The sequence below is a fragment of the Maylandia zebra genome, linkage group LG14 (assembly GCF_041146795.1).
Source record: "Maylandia zebra isolate NMK-2024a linkage group LG14, Mzebra_GT3a, whole genome shotgun sequence".
In the NCBI taxonomy this organism is placed as follows: Eukaryota; Metazoa; Chordata; class Actinopteri; order Cichliformes; family Cichlidae; genus Maylandia; species Maylandia zebra.
This window is the reverse complement of record NC_135180.1, coordinates 24,087,139-24,107,849: the sequence shown is the minus strand read 5'-3', so window position 1 is coordinate 24,107,849 and position 20,711 is coordinate 24,087,139. Positions and strand designations below refer to the sequence as shown.

The 20,711-nt window shown below is 40.0% G+C and overlaps 1 protein-coding gene across 1 annotated transcript in view; it reads right to left on the bottom strand.

Annotated features, from left to right (window-relative positions):
* Positions 1-3,570: 3,570 nt before the first annotated feature.
* Positions 3,571-20,711, bottom strand: part of LOC101481214 (uncharacterized) — a 59,957-nt gene continuing 42,816 nt past the window's right edge. Inside the window, exons 5-14 of the mRNA XM_004543616.4 lie at positions 19,680-19,740; positions 18,461-18,591; positions 17,076-17,195; positions 16,593-16,706; positions 13,073-13,186; positions 9,171-9,284; positions 8,746-8,792; positions 6,949-7,125; positions 4,970-5,120; positions 3,571-4,887 (exon numbers count right to left, since the gene is read on the bottom strand). Coding sequence (XP_004543673.3) covers positions 4,451-4,887; positions 4,970-5,120; positions 6,949-7,125; positions 8,746-8,792; positions 9,171-9,284; positions 13,073-13,186; positions 16,593-16,706; positions 17,076-17,195; positions 18,461-18,591; positions 19,680-19,740 — 1,466 coding nt within the window. The 3' untranslated portion in view covers positions 3,571-4,450. The remainder of the gene's footprint in view (positions 4,888-4,969; positions 5,121-6,948; positions 7,126-8,745; positions 8,793-9,170; positions 9,285-13,072; positions 13,187-16,592; positions 16,707-17,075; positions 17,196-18,460; positions 18,592-19,679; positions 19,741-20,711) is intronic.

Genomic DNA, 20,711 nt, shown 5'->3' with positions numbered 1-20,711 from the left:
CTGCGGCATCCACGGTGTGGGACGGAGAGATTTCGCAGGTCTTTCCTCCCCACTGCTGTCAGACTCCACAATAAAGACTAACTGAACAAACACACACATCCACACATGTGCAATAACACTAAGTGCAATAATCTTTTCTGGCATCGTTGTATTTTTACTCAGTTGTATATAGCATTTGTATTCTATTTTTATCTTATTGTATATTTTTTCTACTGTATATAATATTTTATTTTATTCTATTCTGTACAGTTGTGTACTGTGTTTATTCTTATTGTATTCTAATTTTTGCTTCATAACTTTTGCACTGTCCACTTCCTGCTGTGACAAAACAAATTTCCCACGTGTGGGACTAATAAAGGTTATCTTATCTTATCTTATCTTAAATAAAATAAAAAAAAACAAACATTTTGACAGCTTTCTTCTTCTTTTTAAATTTACAGATGGTTTTAATACAATGCTCGGTGTCCTTTTGAAAAATTATGAATAAATATTTAGATTGATTAAATTGGGTTTTTTAGATATAGTTTATACTTTGCTATGATAGTTAAAAGTTTGAATAAATGTAGTTCTTTTTATTGCTGAAACTGAACAGTACCTTATTCCAGCACAAAGATTAGTCTTTCCAAAAAGCCTTCCTTAAACTTTAACAGGGTAATATATGTGTTTTATTTTGAACGAAAGTTTATTTACATTATCTGTTGGCTTCATAATGAAAGTTACATAATAACTCAGTATGAAAAACGGATCAGTGGTTTTTAAGGTTGTGCACCGTATTTGGCCACAAGATGTCCCTGTAAGACAGGAGAGATGCACATTTGAAGTTATCACAGTTAAACAGAGATACTTTCAAGGAACTGGCAAACTGTGTGTGAAAACATTTGTGGTAATCCAGCTAAAATAATTAAATTTATCTTTTTTTTCTACAAAGTATTATGCCCCTGTACCAGTCTATGACTACTTTATGTGCACCAGGACATGCATTAATGCTGCTCTAGTGAGAGTCACTCAGTGTTTAAGCCATATATTTTCTTGTATTTGTGGATTTGTCAAACTCTCCTGAATCCCTGTCAGAAATACAAACCCAGGTGCCCTTGGGTCAGTGCATCAGCTGCACATGTGGATGGGCACTAAAATAAATCCTTAAAGGGAATCTGTTATATTCATTTTAACTACCACATTTTTCTGTATAAATCAACTCTTCTGGAGTTGCTGATTTTCATACATACATACACACACATTGCATACATTAAAAAACCAAGGCATGCACTAGACAGCTGAACTTTACATCATGTATCTATATTGTTATCTTTCCCTGTTATGTATATTTACTCATTGTGTGTCTGCCTGTGTTTTAAGCTGAAAGCTAACACACATCATTTTGTTATGTGACTACAAAATGATCATAAAGAATCTTCAACTCCTCTTATTTATCTCATGCTGATATTTGTCGCAGAGTCAGAACGGAGCTGAAAGTGTCAGACCTGGATATGACTGAGTTTAAGACCATTTTAAAGGAATTAGAGAATAACTCTTTTAGTCAGTGTGACTGCTTTTAATGTTTTGCATATTTGAATATCAGTCATATTTGTTCCTTTACTTGTTATATTATTTTGTGCCTGAACAGGTCTCTCCTTAGAAGGAGATTTTAATCTCAATGAGACTTTTACCTGGATGAATAAATTATATACAATACCTTTTATTTATAAAAGTATATTCTATCTCTCCAATGTGCTGTAATCACACAGCTCCTTAGAAAAGTAACTTGGATCCATCTGGGAGGGATCAGACTAGAGATGCTACTGCTCCGCATGGAAAGGAGGTTTGCGAGCATGTCTCACCGGGAGGAGGCTGGAGGCAGACCCCGAACGCACCAGAGAGATTATATCACTACAGTTTAAATTACTGTAATGCTTTATTTGCTGGATTATCCAAACGATCAGGATGACTTCAGCTTATTCAGAGTCCTTTCATCTGAAATCTGAACATACCATCACAGTACTGAAGTCAAAACAGGATCACTTCTAAATCCTTCTACAAAGGTTTGAGTCCCAGGAACATTTCTCAGTGTCTATAATGCTAATAGACCTCTAACTGTGTGTGTGTGTGTGTGTGTGTGTGTGTGTGTGTGTGTGTGTGTTTTAACTTGTATTTTATTTCTCTTGCAAACTTGACTTTGTTAGGTTTTAGTACTTTACGACAATAATAATTAAATGTACTATATGAAAAAAATGACATTAACATTGAGATGTGGATTGGGCTTCTGTGCTCACAGTTGGCTGTCAACCAGATCACAATATTTTATCTTTGTCCATGTTAATAGAACCATCCAGCACTGTGAAAGCATATATAACAGAACCTAAGGACAAGCATTTAACACCTTCACACTGAGGGGCAGTGACCTCTTGGCTGAATCTGAAGCTTTCTAATCTGCTGGCTGGGCTTTGACATCCTGCTCAGCAGGTGCAGAAAGAGGCTTGTACATATGCACGTATATGTATACGGCTACGTTTGTGTGTGTAAACTCTATTCTCTACATTTCCTCATGACCAGCATGGTTACAGGAAACCATGTTCATTTCCAGCCCACCGCTGTTTGCACAGGTCAGAGGTCACATCTGTCACATCTATTTGCACATTAAATGTCTATGCTGTGACCTTGGAGCTGCTTACACTTGACAATTTTTTATATTTTAGTAACACACAGCATGCATTACTGTAATGATTTAGGTCAACATAGACTGTCTGATATCTGCAAAAATGGTTACACTTAACTTCAGTCATTGCAGACCCATTAAAAACAGAAACTTTAAGTAAATATTTGCCAGTGTTTCCAGCATTTTGACCAGCAGTTTGCACAAACCCACTGCTCTTGAAACTTACTGTTATTTTTTTTTTTGCAGCCACACATTTATTTTTTAGGAAAACTGGGGTCAGTCAGGTGGTCTCCAATATTTTCCAGGCGCCGACAGCATCAGAAAGAAAAGGAAACTAGTGAAAGTCATTGTGTATACGGTGACTTACAGACCTAGTCATTGTGCCTGTGCTCCAACACGAAAGATCCTCTCATGGGACTCTGTCAGTGATTTATAAACAGAAAGCTTGGTTGTGACATCTGAAAAATGCATACAAGGAGACAAGGAACTAGACGAACTGATAACTCTTAAACAAATATAAGTAATTTAAGACTAATGTTGCTATTCCAAAGCTTAAAAATAAGCTTGGGTGCCTTTTGTTACATATACGGTTATGGTCAAAAGCAGATCTACAGAGACTGAGGCGTTATTATCGACTAGCACAGCTTTACATTATTCACAGTCCTAAATCATTTATCTTGTCATCTTTAGCTCCTCCCTCTTTATACCAGCTTTCCTCTGATTAGCTGCCCCTCAAAAACAGAAGAGCTGAACAGCAGTTGACCATGTTAGGGTTGTCTGCTCTTCCTCTCATTATTCAGACCTAAGGGAAAACTGTCTGGAACAGAGAGTTTAGAGCTGTCTGAAGCCTAAGCTTTTGGCTCACAGGGATTATTTTGGACAACTAAACCCTGGTGTTTAATAAAAGGTATAAAAGAGTTGGTAAATGCACTTTTATTACATTCCACATGTGCTGGTTGCTCCAAATGGAAAGTATAAGGGGAAAAACAGGGGACAGTAATACAGTGATACTTCCAGAATGAATCACAGTACAAAAAGGGCATCAATATGTACAATATTATTTATGTACAAAAACAACCATGTTACACACAAGTATGATAAAAACCATACATCTCGGGCAAACTGCAGTATTACATGACAAAATAGGCATCAGTGTATAGTTTTTAAAATGTTCTCAGGAGGCTTGCAAGCCTTTGGTTCAGGAGGATGCACTTTCACTCTAAGCAGAGTGAAATGTTTCCCCTCTCACAAAAACTAACTATATCCAGTCTTTTGTTCACTCTCACACACACTTACACACAGCCACACACACAAAAAAAATGTTAAATAGGCATCTGTTCACTGATCCTTTCTGTCGGTGGAGGTTTGGACAACAGTCAGATGGCAACACCGAACAGGAAATGTATCAGGACTCAAATGGAGGAAGATCCTCTGTTTACTCTTGACAGTTTCACAGGCACTCAAAGGCAAGTCTGTAAGTCTTTAAGTTTTCAGTTTACTGTTGAGTCTTTCAGCTCAACTTTATGCCTGTGCTGCTTTTTCATGGCCGTTAAGAAGGTCCAAAGACGATGGCGACGACGCTCTTTCGACCCCTCCGCTTAGCAGCCTTTGTTCCTCTGGTGTCTGAGCACAGCCATCTGTGTTTATAAAGGTCAGAGGGTCACCTTTAATTTTTATATCTGCAACATCGACACAGTGCAAGTAACTGGAGAAGGGGTCCTGTGAGCAAAAGAGTGCTAAGGACGCAAAGTAAATTTAAAAAACAGCTCCTCAGGGCTTTAAAAGGTCAGCATGGGGTCAGACCTCCAGCTCTTGGTTATCTGCATAGTGGAGGCGGTTCAACTTCTCCCTCTCCTGGTTTGAAATGTCCAGTTTGGCAGCATGTGCTGGCTTTAGTGCTGGGGAAGGGTGTGAAGGGGCCGGGGAGGGTGGTAGGGTCAGTTCAATCTCCTCGTAGCAACGTGAGACGGGGGCAGGGGCTGGAGGGTTTGTGAGAGGGGCGGCAGCGGGCAGCTGGGGCACCGGACGGTCCACGTTTCTGATGAGGTTGACAAACTCCCTCTGGTTGTTGATGCCTTCTTCCTGCGGGACAGCCTGCTGCTTTTTCCGCTTCCGATGGAGGTGGGACAGGATGAAGGCACAGGAGGCACAGCCACAGACCGTCAGCAGAGCTAAGACTCCCACCAGGATCATGTAGAAGCTCAGGCCCCCGTGTGCTGAGTCAGACATGGCGCCTTCAGGTGTGGAGACGTCAAAGATCAGACCAGAGTTCATCAAGATTTTATACGTTTAAAGATGCACAAGTATTTGTCTCACCTTGACAGTGGTGACCAATGCAGGGATTTTTGAGGCTCATGCACTCGTCACCATAGTTACCGTCAGGACAGATGCATGTGTTCCTGCCATCTATTATGTGACACTGCAGGCCTTGTTGACAGGGGTTGGGATTGCACAAGTCCAACACGACCTGAAATATTGGAAAAACAAAACAATAAGACAGTTAAGAGATATATCCACTTCTCTCTAACCTCCAGTGAAGTTTCTGATTGGATCTTTAAAAGATCTCTTCTTACTTCACTTTCAATGCTAAAACTCAAATGTTCATTTATAACCAATTATTTTTTTTAAAGTTTTAGCATTTTTAAACTTTTTGGTGTAAAATTTCCTCCTAATAGTGTGACTTCTCCTGTAGCTCAGCAGGGATTGTTAAACAAAAATAAATAAACAAACAAAAATGAACTTGAAAGTTGAAAGACTAAAGACACTGGATATATAAACCTGAATATTTTAGATTTGTTATTTTACGTAATTACTTGAGATTTTCAACTAATCACTTTACAGTTAACAAATTTCGGCATTAAACTTGGAGCTAGGAGGGCTCTATAATATTATAAAAACGTTTATTTACTGTTTGGCTTTTGTTAAAAAGTTTTACTTCTGTGGACTCTTTAATGTACTTCTGATAGGGCTATACATGCTCAAATCATGTTTATTCTTGGTATAAATAATAACATCTGATGTGCTGTCTATAGTTTTCAATCCATTTTTATTCTGTATTTTATTTTTAATTATAAGCTTGTTCTACATTTGTTCATGATATCATCGCCTGTTTTATTTATACTCAGGTCCATGTCCATGTATTACTTTTTTTTAAAAGTGATTTTCTGCTTTTGTTTTGTAAAATATCTCCATCCACATGAAAAAGAAAAAGGCACAACATTAGGTTCTACGCAACATAAATGTTGGCCAATCAGAAGGCTGCAGACGATAAAACCGCATAGTCTGATGTCAAAACAGAGATAAAAGTAGATAACGTTCTAAATCTAAATCTTCATTTCAGTTGTTGTATGTGTGGACATAAGGCTGAAATCCATAGACTAAAGCTATGTTTACCAAATACCAGTGTATATGTGGACAGCGCGTCGCCCCAACCAATTGAACTTGAGATTAGCTGCATAATGCGTTTGTTACTGTGCTTTTCATTTACCTTTGCAGTACATTCAGCACTGTAAATATTCAAGTTTGTCTTTCTGGAACAGGTTTAAATACATATTTTACCATTGTGTAACATGAACTTCTGATAAAGACTAAATTTTAAAAATCCCAATTTTTCTAAATCCATCATATCAATTTTTGGATTACTCTTTTGAAATATTCTCTAATGTCATGCACGCTCTCTGTGCACCCACACATCTATTATCTTCCTCTGATCTTTCTGTCATCCTCATTAACTTGCTTTCACCTCTGATACATTTCTCACTCTGATTGGCTGCAGAAGGGTCACTGGCATGCATATACAGCTAGAAAAGGTGGAGCACGGAGCTTGCTGGTTGGCATCTCAGTACCTCGTCTCCTGATCGTTGTCAGCACTGGTGATGTCGTTCTGCTGCTTTTGTTTATGGGTTGAGTCATGTTTTCGATTTTGGTTCTGTTATTTTAGGTTATTAATATTAGTTTAGGGGAAAATGGAATCTGATGGCTCTTTGTATGGTTGTTTCATGATCTTCTTCCTCTTTTGTTTATTTTTGCCAAGTTTTCCATTTTCCTCATTCATGTTTATTCTTTGTAAGTAATCATATTTACATTATTAAAAGTATATTGAATATGAGCAGCTTTCTAGGCTAGATTATGTTAGGTTCCCTTGAGTCTTTGATTTAGAGACTGTAACATCTAATATTACCTTGTATGCCTGTTTCATCTTTTTTACTAGAAATTATCTTCACACATTAGTTCAACTAAAAAAAAACCCATTTAGTTTTAATTATTTAAAAAATGATTAAATTGGGTTCTCCAACCTCACAGAAGTTTCCAGAATATCCAGTGGGGCAGTTGCAGGTGACTGTTCTTTCATCCTTCTCCACACACTGCCCTCCGTGCAGACAGGGGGCGCTATCACACAGACATTGGCGATTTTGGCAGTGTTTTCCAGAGAATCCAGGTGGACACACACATCTGGACCCTGACACCTGGTCCTGTATGGGTCAGAATATACAGTTGTGGTCAGATGTTCACAGCCACTCATTACTGGCATGACTGTCATGGTAAATTTGTGCTTTTAATGACTTCCTTGAACTGTTCTTTTTCCAGGCTGATGATTGTACAGCATCTATCTTTAATGACTTTTAAAAACAGGAATTGGGTTTGACTTTAATTCTGGGTTTTCTCTGATACACTCATGCTCAACTATATGCACACAGCCCCATTAATATTTTGGTTAATTTCACTTAGCAAGTTGTACCTCAACCAAATACTTTCGTTAATCATCAACAGTTTGACCACTCTTCTTGGCAGATTTTATAGAGTTCATTTAAACTGGTTGGTCTCCTGGCACAGACCTGGCTTTTAGGAATGGGGACTCCATTCCAGGAGCTTAATGTCAGCCTGCTTTATCCAGTCCAAAACCAATTTTGATGTGTGCTTAGGATAATTGTCCTGTTGGAAGACCCAACTGTGTCCAACTTTCAACCATCTAGCTATTGATCTGAGGCAAAGTTAAAGAATTCACAGGTCGTTCTTCCTCTTCATTATTCCATCGACTTTGTCCAATATACCATTACCACTTGTGGCAGAAGAGCCCCAAAGCATGATGCTACCACCTCCATTCTTCACAGCTGGTACGGTGTTCTTAGATTTAAAAGCCTTCACACCTGAAGAACATATCTCCTGGGATTGTGGTTCAACCTTTATCTGACCATACAACTTTTTAAAAGAAAGCATTTGATTTATGTTGATTTTGGAGCAGGGGCTTATTTCTTGGTTGGCACCCTCTTAATCCATGGTAATGTAAAACTCACTTCACTGTGGACTCCTTAGAGCTTCACTAACTCCCGTGGACATTCCCATTGTCGTGAGTATTCATCAGTCCAGTGAGTGCTTTTTCTTTTTATGTTGGCTAGTTGTAGTCAATCATGATCAGTAACAAGAAGTTAACAGGCCTCTGTCTTATCAAATTAATTTTCAGTACCACTTATTAAAATATTTAATTAAGTATACATCTTAGCTCTTGTGGATGAGAGAAAGTAGAAAATAAATTCAAACAGTTGCACAATGATTGAACCCAGGAAAAGAACAGTTCAAAAAACCTTAAAAGCCCCAAATTTCCATGACAGTCATGCCCATGATGAGTGTATCTAATCATCTGACCACAACTGTGTGTAATTTATATGTGTGACATGAAGAAAAGAGCACTGGGGAGGGTTACAGAGGATCTGCGACAGGCAGAATAATATTTAAGAGAACATTTAAGTTAACCTAAAGCACAGCAGCTTCAAAACTTTGTACTGAATAATGTCTGACATACAGGGACACCTCCAGACTTTTTTCAGTGGGGTGGCCATATGGGGGCCACTTAAAATATTGGAGTGGCACATGGTGTGGTGGGGTGGTCCCCCTCTCCCCTTTGTGGCGCCCCTGCTGACATGCCTAAAAGCTCATATTGAATATTATATTATATATCAATATTTTGCTTGAAATACTGAAAAATGATCAAGATAATGTGAATGCTGAGTAGTGAAAAACTTAAGACGAGAACAACGAAGCAGGTGCAGAGACTGTAGGCAAATTAGACAGAGATTGGCAGGCAGGAGTCTTACCTCACAACGTCCACCATTCAAACACAAACCCTGACAGCTGCTGTTCCCTGCAGGGAAACGAGGAATGCCACATTAATTTCTCCCACAAACACAGAATATCTATGATATCTATGAACTTTGTAATCAAACATGTTCAAAGTGAAGGCAGAAGAGACTAAAGTTAGCACAAAGCAACAGGAGAGAACAGCCAAAAGAGACCTTTACATAGTGTTTGTTGCATTTTCAGTGCACTGCAGTGATACGCTGTGAAGGATGATTGATGAAACTGGAGCTGGAGTAAAATGATTTCCAGCCCACAGGGAGTCAGACCTGCTGTTTAACGGCTCTTCATGGTTTACTATCTGTCGCAGGATTGTCTCTTCTCTCTTTACTTATAAAATGATTTTCCTTCTTCTCGTTACTTCTTTTCATCCTTGTGCACTTACTGATGTCACAGTTAGGCCCCGTCCATCCAGGAAGGCAGTCACACAGGTAACTTCCGATCAGGTTGCGACAAGAGCGGGCGTGGATGCAGATACTTGACTCACATTCATTGTTGTCTGAAAAAAAAAAACAAAGAACATTTTATAAATTTACATTTTGATAAAATACCTCCTTAAAAGTACCCCACACAGTTTACAGCTTTCAGTGCCTTCTATTGAATTACTAATCAAAAAGTTATTAAAATTATTAACTTTGATAATATAAAAACATATCTGGGCATATATTATCACTTTTACACAATGGAAGCACAGGCAACATGAGGGGATCAAAAACGGAGCCACTTAAGGCTGATTCCAGATATATAAACATATGTTTTTGTCTATCAGAAACACAAAACACACTAAGACAGTTGATTGGATAAAGGTTAACACAACATTTAAGTAATAAGAAATTAAACATTTGAAGCCTGTTAAGATAAAATCTCATTAAGGTGATGAGATGAGAAACATTTAAAGCCCAGATTAGTTTTATTGATCCTTTTGGGGAAACATGTCTTTTTTTTTTATGTCAGAGGACATGTCTGTGTTTTTTATTCATTTGTATCAATGACTGTAATTCAGTTTGACAATCAGTTTCCAACACAAATCATTTTGGGGATTACGCAGAGAGCTGTCTCAGGTGGCCCTGGTTTGTGCCAGTACTTTTCCCTCAGAACAGAAGACCAATATTAATAAAAACAAAATTTGAGCGTAACCTTGTTGGAGAACATACAAACAGCACCGCACTAATTCAGTGAGATAAAACATCACCTAAATCCCTCCATCTAAGCATCGCACAGCCCACAAAACCCATCAAATCAAATCCTGCATGTCTCCCACTGAGTTCAAATGATCTTTACCCACCATTTAAACAGTTCAGTTTTGCACTGGGTGCTTGAACCTGGAAGTGGAGAGTTGCTGGGCAGATGCATGTCAGCAAAAACCTTATTTGTTTATGCACAGAACCCCCTGCTTCTTTAAGTTTATCAGTGCCTATTCCCACCCTCTGTTGTTCTGGGAGTGTTGAAGCCAGGAGCCCTCGAGCGCTTGGCTCCAAAAAGATAGAAGGAGGATTAGAAAGAAATGCTCAATGAATAAAGAGGAAGTAGTGAGTCAGTTATAGGTAATCTAAACCATTTACCGTCAGCCAGAAGCCTATTAGGATTTAGGTGGGGGTGTGTGTGTGAATATGGAAAGGCTATCAATGGTAAGAGCCTGAGGATCCATCCTGCTGTGGGAGAAAATGGGGTTGCAGAAATCAGCTATAAGCGAGTGAAACTGATCAGCAAGTGTAATTGACTTTTACTGTTTCAGGTGCTGCTGATGCTCTGCTCATAGGCTCAGGCTATAAAGAGTTTTATAACATGTGTCCAAACACTGTGTGTGTGTGTGTGTGCGCGCACGTGTGTGTGTTGTACTGTGAGCCATTGGCCCGTGATGTGGAACTATGGAGGATCATCAAGTGTCAGAGTGACATATCGCTGTAACACCAAGGAGTAGGAGAGGCTGTCATCCTGAAATATGTCTCAGTTTTTACTTCATCACCCCAAAGCCCAGCATGTGTATATATACTGTGTGTGTGTGTGTGTGTGTGTGTGTGTTTGACCTGAGCCCACACAATACTCCCTCTGCTGTAGTATCTAACACAACAACCCTCTGGGTGCAGGCTTGTCAATATGAGCAAATGCAGCTCAAAGAGACGTGACGGTGCATTAAGAGACTACTGATTCTCAGGCAGCATGGGTTGATGGGAAAATTAACATGCTGCTGGCTTTTCTGCCTCTTTAATTTGCGCTTTAAATTCATATTTAGCTTCAAGTGGAACACAAGCGTTCCCAGCTTTTTAAAACAAGCTCAGATTGAATTTGTTCTCAGAGGATTTTTGTTTAAACTCCTATGAATAGTTTCCTTTGAAAATAAGGATCTCTGATCAGTTGTCTTGTTAGTGACACTTTTCCCAAATAGCTTGTAGATCCTGATCCCAAACGAAACATATCCGTGCAGGTTAATTCCCAGTGATGGCAGCTTGTCTGGAGAAGTACAGATTTAGCATTAGCAGACATCATCTCTGCACCCTAAAGTATAAAAATACACTTTTACACTTGCATTGCAGTCCTGAACCTTTTAAAATATTAGATTTTAATGTTTTTAAGACAACGATGTCAAGATGTCAAATGCACATACAGTACTGTGCAGAAGTCTCAATCCACCCCTCATTTCTTTATATTTTTTGAGCCAAGGTGCCAGACCAATAGTTCTTAAAGATCTTCCAACTATTTTCAACACTTTTTTCACTTGTACTTGAAAAAACAGGGACAAAAGGCTGAGGTATGCCAAATTACCCAAGAAATGGACGGAAAAATCAGTTAGTATCAGTTAGCATGTACGGAGGAGGTCAGGATAGAGGCACAACAGTGAGTGTCTTCAGCCATCCCATAGTTTGGGACTGCATTTCAGCCAGTAGTGTTGGCAATCTTGTCAGATTTTGATCCACCATGGTATACCATCCGAAAAGCATCTGATTGGCAGGAGCTTCATTTTTCGGCATGACAATGATCCCAAACACACTGCACATGCAGTAAAAGATTGAAAAAACACAGTCGTACACTATCAGTCCCCTGAGCCCAGACCTTCAACAGTACTTGAGCAGTTTGGGATCATCTTGACAGGAAACAGAACAAAAGGCAGCCAACATCCAAAGAAGAGCTTTGTCCTTCAAGAAGCCTGGAAAACTAGTCCTGAAGACTATTCAAAGAAATGACAAGAAAGCTTGGCTAAAGCATAGATTATATTCTACTGAGAACTGACGGCCGAGTAGTCATTCCTGTTACCCTTCTTTTGTGTAGTTGGTGCATTATAATATAAATTGTTGTGGACAAGTCGGAGGTTTCAAAACAAATATGCAGCCATGTGGATGTTCACATCTACATGTGGATGTTAGTCCATCATTTTGCTCAGATGATCCCAAAAAATAACCAGCTGAAAGCTCCAGAACAGTCAAGACTATTTTCTCTTTTGTGAAGTCAACAACACTTCAGTTCACAGACTAAAAACACTTAAAGTACTCAAAAAAATGGAAACCTGAGTCTCCGCATATATGAAACAACAGAGCAGGTGCCCATGAGCAGATACTAACTGGACCTTGTACCATTAACCTGGTCATTATTTTCATGAACTGTGATCAGTTTGAGTAAAAGAAATTCAACAAAAATGTGATATAATCCAACTAAAGTCAATAAACACTAACATGATTTACTATTTGTTCTATTACTCTTTTACTTATCCACTACTACTGGCCCTGTGCTGAAAGTGACTATATTTATGCAAACTTTACAACACTAGTACATACCAACCAGGAGGTTGCTAGGCAACATGATGGAGTCATAATATATCATAATATTCAAGTTTTATAAATAGAAATTAGACATTATTATGAAACGAAATTGGTACAGTGGCTTTTTTTAAGGTGTTGTAGGTGCAGAGATGCTGTGGTGTCGCGGTCAACACATTCACCTTACATGCAAAGTGGGCCCGGATAAACAGGGAGGGTTCTGCCATGAATAAAATCTTTGTCAAATCAAAGAAGCAGATCAATCTGCTCTGAGGACTCCTTGGCAGATAAGGCAGCAGCTAAAAACACATAGAGGTGCATAAATGCTAAAGAAAAGGGAATTTTAGCCCATTGGTATGTGGTTTCTAGGCAACATGTAGGCGGGATAGATAAGAACCTTCAAGGGCCTAAGATATACCTGTGTGCCAAGTTTGATTGCTTAGCTCCTGATTGTGTGGGAGGAGTTTGCAGACAGAGAGTAATTTGTTGTATTATAGTAAGATAAAGAAGAGCAGGCATACGATGACCCACTGACCCAGCTGGCACGTCCTGCCGGTCCATCCAGGTGGACAGAGGCAGCGATAACCTCCAGGAGCTTCTTCACACGTTGCTCCATGGCCACAGGGGCTGCGATCACACTGCTTCACCGCTGAGAAGACAAACAGAGAATAATATATATGAACTTACTGGCCTGTGTGACAGGAGCGTGAGTGAGAACATTAAGGAGGCAGCTTGTGCATGTGTGATCTGAAGGGTAGTATTGGTGTGAGGAAGCTTGGATGCTTTCGTGTTTTTGTTCTTTCTGCTGCTCTGGTTTCTGTGCAAACAGTGATGAATACAATCATCTCAAATCTTTCCCAAAGAGGAGGAAGGAAGGAGTGCATTTGAATAAGGGAAAGGATGGCAAAGCCGGGGGTTGGACAGAAATAAAAATGAGGCTGCCATGTGTGGTTCTACCCATCTGACAAGGAATTTAAAACAGGAAAAACATCACATTCAGACAAAGAGAAGCTCCCCACTTAGGGGTTAACCATGCATAACTTAAAGAGGGCATCATAACTTTTCCCATGCATATCTCTGTGGTGTACATCTCTGTCTCTCTCATAACCTTTTTCATTTACCTAACCCTACAGAAGAACCATTTTCCATTTTCCTGACCCCGAACAACAATAATCCTGCCAAGTTAGCGGCACATCTCCAAAAATGAGACGGAGAATTCATAACAAACAAAGAAGCCTTTAATTAATATTGGTTATATATATAAATCTAGTCTGAAAACAAAGCTATGTTGTGGTTTTGGTTGTCATTCCTTGCAAGCCTAACAATCTTCTTGCTGTATGTTCCCTGGAGAGTCCCCCCCCCGCACAACACATAGCCTGCAGAGATAGGCCGCCTCTCTGACTGTTAATCAAGCGAGCAACAAACAACAAGAGCAAAAATAAACAAAACTTTTATTCCCCCGTTCATCCCTCTGCTCTCACTCTTTGATAAAAATGCTTTCTGCTGAATTGTTTACATGCCACAGCGCTGTTTATCCTGCACGAGGTGAAAGCTGAGGATGTGGAACTGTTCTTGTTTACAGACAGCTCTGAAAGACCATAACCCGTGTGATCCAATCTCACCTGCCGTCACGCACACCCACCCACCCACCCACACACACACACACACACACACACTGCAGACCACACGACCAAGAAACCCAGACTGTTCTGACAGCTCTGCTCAGCTTGACCTTTAGCCGTGTGCAGATCAAAAAATGTATGCGGCTGAGTGAGCGGGAACTAACGCAGTCTTTAAAAGCATTTAACCTACAAACAGACATATATTTAAGTGTGGTTTACTTGTATTACACCAAACCATGATGTTAAGCAATTCAAAGAGGCATCAGGTCCTCTGTGCCTGTGAAGGAACTTTCTATAATGAGTGAAAAAATAAACCCAAAAAAAATAACCCCAAAACCCCCCCCCCCAAAAAAATAAAAAAATCCCCTGATAACATCAGAGAAAGCCCAGATTACAGGATTGGGATCATGGGAACTATACAATCCAGCATTTCTGAGCTTGATGCATACTTGTGATTGTTAGTGGAGATATCTCCGCCTGTCTTTCTTTTAAGGGGGACAGTGTCTGAATATAAGGATGAACCGCTACGTTTAATGATTTGACATCTTTCATACTCACAAAAAGAAAAAGAAAAACTGTGTTTATGGGAGATCAGAGGGGGGGGGTGCACCTCTATTTTCACCATGGTAACTTGCGCTAACCACACAACCGGAGACCAGAGTTTGGGTTTTCACTGGGCTAATTATTTTCCAGACAACATGCTGTAAGCACGAAATAGATAACAGGCACCCTCCTGAGATGTATCCTACTAGCCTCACTGAAAGGAGCCCTGCAGTGAAGTTATGTGCATTCGGTTGATGCAGAACATGAATATCTTTTTTTATATTCTTACTCCTTTTTTGCTGCCAAGTCCATTTCACACCGCTGTAATTATAGCTAACAGAGCACAGATTTGAAAATGGATTTGTCTTTTGTCATTTATGTCAGAATGGCTTTTGCTCTCATATTTTTGTGCTTTTTAGCCTTTGTATGGAGTTAATAAAATAGTGGCGAGATAACGGGAAAGCTGGGAATGAGACCAGCTGCAAACCTGAGCCTCTGTGTTAGCTTTACAACATATGGGTAAGCTGAGTGACCTAAACCAGCACCCCTATTGCAGAATTACATCTTGTCCTGATTTGCATGTCACAATGATTACGTTTAAATGAAACTGAGCTCTAACACACAGCTGTAACAAGCCACAGACAGGTAAAATCAAAATATTTAAAAAAAAATAAAAATTTTAAATTAAGTATTTGTAATTGTTTAATTAACAACTATTCTACACAGTGTATGTTTTGTATATCTTTCATAGGATTTTGGCCACCTGTGGTTGTTTAAAATGTGCTACTGTGCTAATTTTGAGTTGAATTGACTATATCCTTCATATTTCTCCAAACCTGTGCCTCTAAACTCAAGGTTGTCAAACTCATTTTACATTGTGAGGCCACTTTGATCTGAAATGGGCTGGACTAGTAAAAGTCCCCTTTCTCTCACTGTAAAGGTGTTTAACTTAACATTTCATTTCTGTCCCATCTTGATAAAAGGAAAAGAGGTGCAATTCACCGATAGAAAAAAGCTGTAAAACATCTAAAAATACATTACAAAATTCAGAATTTATGCCATTCGTTATATTTTCCAAAGCCATCCAGTGGATCAGATTGGAGTCTTTCCCAGGCCGATTCTTCGTGTTTGACACCTGGAGAAGCAGAGAAAGCCCGATGTCGTGTTTATCCAGCAGAATCTGAGTCTGAATAAACGCTTCAGCATGTGTTAGAGGAGACTGCATGTCACAGCGCCCTTAAAGGCTGCTCTTGTCTTTGTGCGATTAAAGTAAAGACAGTCTGGCTTTGCATATTTTTAGGAAAAACATCAGACTACTGTACAGTAAACTGACATCCACATAAGGCCAAGAACAACAATGCCACACCAATCCAGAACACAACTGTGTATTGTTTTTGTGTTTAGCAGCAGTCTCAGCTTACATTCACTTGGCAGACACTTTGCTACTTCTTATTTTTTAACTTTCACGCACATCGCAAGAGAACCGGATGTCACTCCACAAATTCCCAATTATGCGATTAAAGTAATCACATTACATGGGAAAAAGCTCACATGAGTAAAAGACCTGATAATAAATACCTTCAAATTACTGCCATTAAAAAAAGAAACAAAAAAACATGTAATAATTCACAGTGCCACCTCTGCTTATATTAATGCAATCGCTGATTATAAGTGCTCCAACAGAGGGTCTTGATTGTTCTAGTGATACAAATACAAACACACACACACACACACACAGGGAAAGATGTTTAGGCTAATTTAACTTCCTCTGTTGCATTGATTAGAGTCACTCGCTGGCTTTGATCCAATAATAACCAATCACAGACAATCTCACAGCGCCCCGGCCCCTCAGCTCAGTAAGACACGAATGTGAGCAGCATCGACAATCACCATCTGTGCAGGTGTGTCCAGTCCAGCCTTCGCTACAGATGCAGCTGAACCCTGTTTGGTCTTCCACACAGGTCGCGCCGTTCATACACGGGGAAGACAAGCACGCGTGTTCCACTAAAGGGAGGAAGGAGGGGAGGAAAGTGTAAATGAAAAGCTGGTGCAGTTTTTTTCTCTCATAACGGTTATTAACTTTGACAAGCAATATTGTGGAAAAATGTGAATGGCTTATACAAATATAACATAAATAAACTAGAAAACAAACGTTGAAGTAAGAATGAATTTGTAGAGTCACACGTTACACTGGGGTTAACATGTGTGCATGTAAAGACGACTTATAAGTAGGAATTTTCTAAATAACTCCAACAATTTATGATATTTCCTCCTTGTGCCACTCAGTAGTCTTGGCCATCTCTGTGCATCTCTTACATTTGTGTAAACAAACATTACTGAGAGCACTTTTGCTGTTTGTTGACGTTGACTCACCGATGTCACAGTTGCGTCCTCTGAAGCCTTCCTGGCACTCACACTGATACTCGTTGGGCTCTGTGTTCGTACAGGTCCCGCCGTTTTTACAGGGCTGATGGGTGCCACAGTAGTTTAGATCTGAACCCACAAAAAGCTGCGTTTAGTTTTTAGATTTTAGCTCAGAGCAAAAACAAAGTGACATAGGGGCGAATAGAAAAATGAATGAGGATGCCTTAGTCTGACTTTATTTCAGGTAAACATCCAGCGAACACACACACACACACACACACACACACACACACACACACACACACACACACACACACACACAGACCTGGTGTATCCAGGTCTGTTCTGTGGGCTGACTGTGCAGGCCAGTAGCTGCAGGGCTTGTTCCTCCATTGTCTTTAATCATTTCCTCGGTGCCCAAGGCCTCTTTGTCTCACTGCAGCTCTTTACAGAGCCTTTCTGAATGCGCAGAAACAGCTTAAGACCCCACCTAGTTAAAAGCAGCCAGCCCAGCCCCGCTCACGTTCACCTTACCCAAGGCTATCACCTTTCTCCTGCACAATACGCTGTCCCGTGGGCACTGGTTAGGCTCCCACACTGGGACAGAGGTAGGAGTCATATGCTGGGATAATGCTGGGCGAACTTTGCTACAGTTTGGTGGGAAAATACTGACGCTCGAAATCCTCGGGGACTTTTATCTTATCTTATACAGAAGATCATGCATGGAGAGAAGTGTGAAGAACCACGCCTCACTAAGACTGCACACACAATGCCTCTCTCTTTGTCTCAGAGCCACACAGACAGGATGAGTTATTGGTCAACATACAATACACGGCAGAGCACTTTCATCTTTACGTATGATGTAGTCTTCTACTGTGTTTTTATGTTAAATGAGTCTTTGGAAGCTCTTGTGGACAACAAAGGATCCATCAGTGTGTTGCTGAATCCAAACTCTTATAAACCTACGAGTTCATATACAGAAAACAATCAAAAATTTAAAAAGGTGACACAGTAAGTATCTTTAGCATGACATAAAGAAATAAGAGAAATAAGATTAATAATTATGAATAATCATGAATTCTGTATAACTGTGCAAAAAGGTCACTGAGTAGAAGTAAAGCTGGACAGCTGAGAGTTAGTCGGCTCGCTTTTTCCAAGAGTTTCTGTCTAAACTTTTACTTGGTTTTAATTTCATAGTGCCTGCTACGCTGTGTGGTTAAATTTACCTAGTGATTGATCACTCTGTGTGTCTACAAGCCAGCGCAGTATCCTAAACACCAACGACTCCAGTTGCATATCTGAGATACTGGAAAAAAAGGGTGGAAACCCCCTCGCTCGCACATAAACACTTTCTTCTTCTCTACTACAGAAAAGGAGTGGGTCACATGTCGGACCTTTATCACACAGCAGTCCTCCCCAGTTGACGTCGCACACACACTGCCAAGGTTCAGTGCAGCTCCCATACACACAGCCTGGGAACGTCATACACTGGTCGCACAGCTGACCCTTCCAGCCATATTGACACCTAAAAGAAAAAGAAGAAGAAAACATGAGCAGAGAGGCAGATTGGAACAACCACGAATCTCATTATCTGTATTATGAAGCTGCTGTTGCTATGATAGTTATAGAAATCCTGGAGGGATGTTTCGATGATGATTTTATTTGCTTCATTAGACTTCTGTGGAAGAAGCTGTTACTTGAAAATGCTGCACAGCACAAATTAAATCCTTACGTGGGAGCTCATTGGTGTGCAGATCAATATGGACTAAAGTGTTGAGCCACTCCTCTTAAACTTTGAGCTCACTGAATTCCAGTGTGTTACTGTAATAGGATGCAGTCGTTGCAACAAGTCAGGTTGTGAAATTTCTTCCCTCCTAGTTGTTCCACGATCAACTGTAAGTGGTATTATTGCAAAGTGGAAGCTTTTAAGGAGCACAGTGACTCAGTCACAAAGTAGAAAGTCACATAAAGTTACAGAGCGGGGTCACCAGCTGTAGAGTCAGTCTACAGCTGGCTCAACAACAGAGCTCCAGACTTTCTCTGGGTGTAAAAACTGAGCACCAGGATCTTCATGGCATAGCCAAGCAGCTCCTGCAGGTGTAATGCAATGTAGGTGGCCCCTTAGGTTTTGTAGATATAGTGTACATTCAGCCCCACTTTACAACTGAAGTTAATTTATCTGTAGAGAGAATAGATCCCTCTAATGTAATAGCTTCACTAAATCTACACCCACAACACTACTGCTGGACTTACAGGGGAACTAAGTTTGTGTATTTACAGCTTTGTGCATTATTTTTGGATTGAACTTGGTAGAGTCCCTCAATTCATCATATTTAAGTCACCTTTCTCCTGATTGGCTGTTTGTTCCAACCAGAATGCTTTGAACATAAGGTTAGTGTATATTAAAAGAAAAACTCCCATTAATTTGGCTGGCCATTTATGAATGAATGACTGAAGGGTTTGGTTTAAAAAGTTAACCTGCTCATATAAAATCACATTTTTTGTCATCTTCTGGTATTGACTAAAGTTTTCATTACTCAATTTTTATATTGTAACAGTCAAAATAATATTTCATATTTCCAATTTTCTATATCGGTACAAGTATACACTTACTTGCATTCTCCAGGTACATCGCAAGAGCCGTGGGTTTGATGACAGCCCTGCCTGCACACCGCTGCAAAGCCAAAAAAACAAAACACGGTTGGAATCATACCATGACACAATGTTTTTTTATGGAGTAGACGCGTGTATGGCGTCAGAGTATCTGCCACATCATATCAGGGTCAAAAATGCCTTTAATTAACCCTGAAAACGCCCTGAACTTCATCATCAACAGTAACCTGCAGGGGGTAACAGAGCGAGCTTCCTGCCTTCCTGCAGTCCAATCAGTGTCGTGTCGAGGAGGAAGTCAGATGAAGTGAGAAAGGGGTGAGATGGGCAGGGTTGCAGGATGTCCTTAAACTAGCTCTGTGTCCTTCAGGGTTCCCATGGTTTCCACTCTGGCTTCCTCCATTCACTCAGTTCAACCGCTGCAACATGATGGCAGCGCTCCGAGGTCACAGAGTGAGGGCGCTCAGTTGATGAGTCACACAAAATAATCCTCCACACCCTCACCACAGAAGGTAGCCAGCGTGTCTTTGCTGATGGACTGTTTCAGAGAGCAACCGTGTAATGGCCTGAAGTCTTTTTAACACTAAGACAAGCACGTGTGCGGTTATTCCTTATTAATGAGGCCTGTTCTCACCTTGTAGATTGCTATTAAAGCTGTGTGTGAATATTTAGATGACATATCCACAAAACCTTAATCACAATAATAGTTTTAAATAGTTTCAAAGACTAAAGTTAGACAGGAAAACAAAGACGATCTCAAGAAAAATTTGATTAACTTCAGGTTAGGTCAAGAAGGCTCTGTGTTTGTATCTCCTGGCTGGGTGGGACCTTTCTGTGTCAAGATTGCATGATCTAACCTGTATCTGTGTGGGATTTTTTTTCTTTTTATAAGTCCTGCTAGACTCCAAAGATACGTGTGTTAGATTATTAGTGATTCTGAAGTGGAAGTAAGGGTCTTTGTGACCCTGTGATTAACTGGCAAACCTGCACAGGGTGTGTGTGAGACAGACTCCAATATTTTTAGTTGACTTCTTT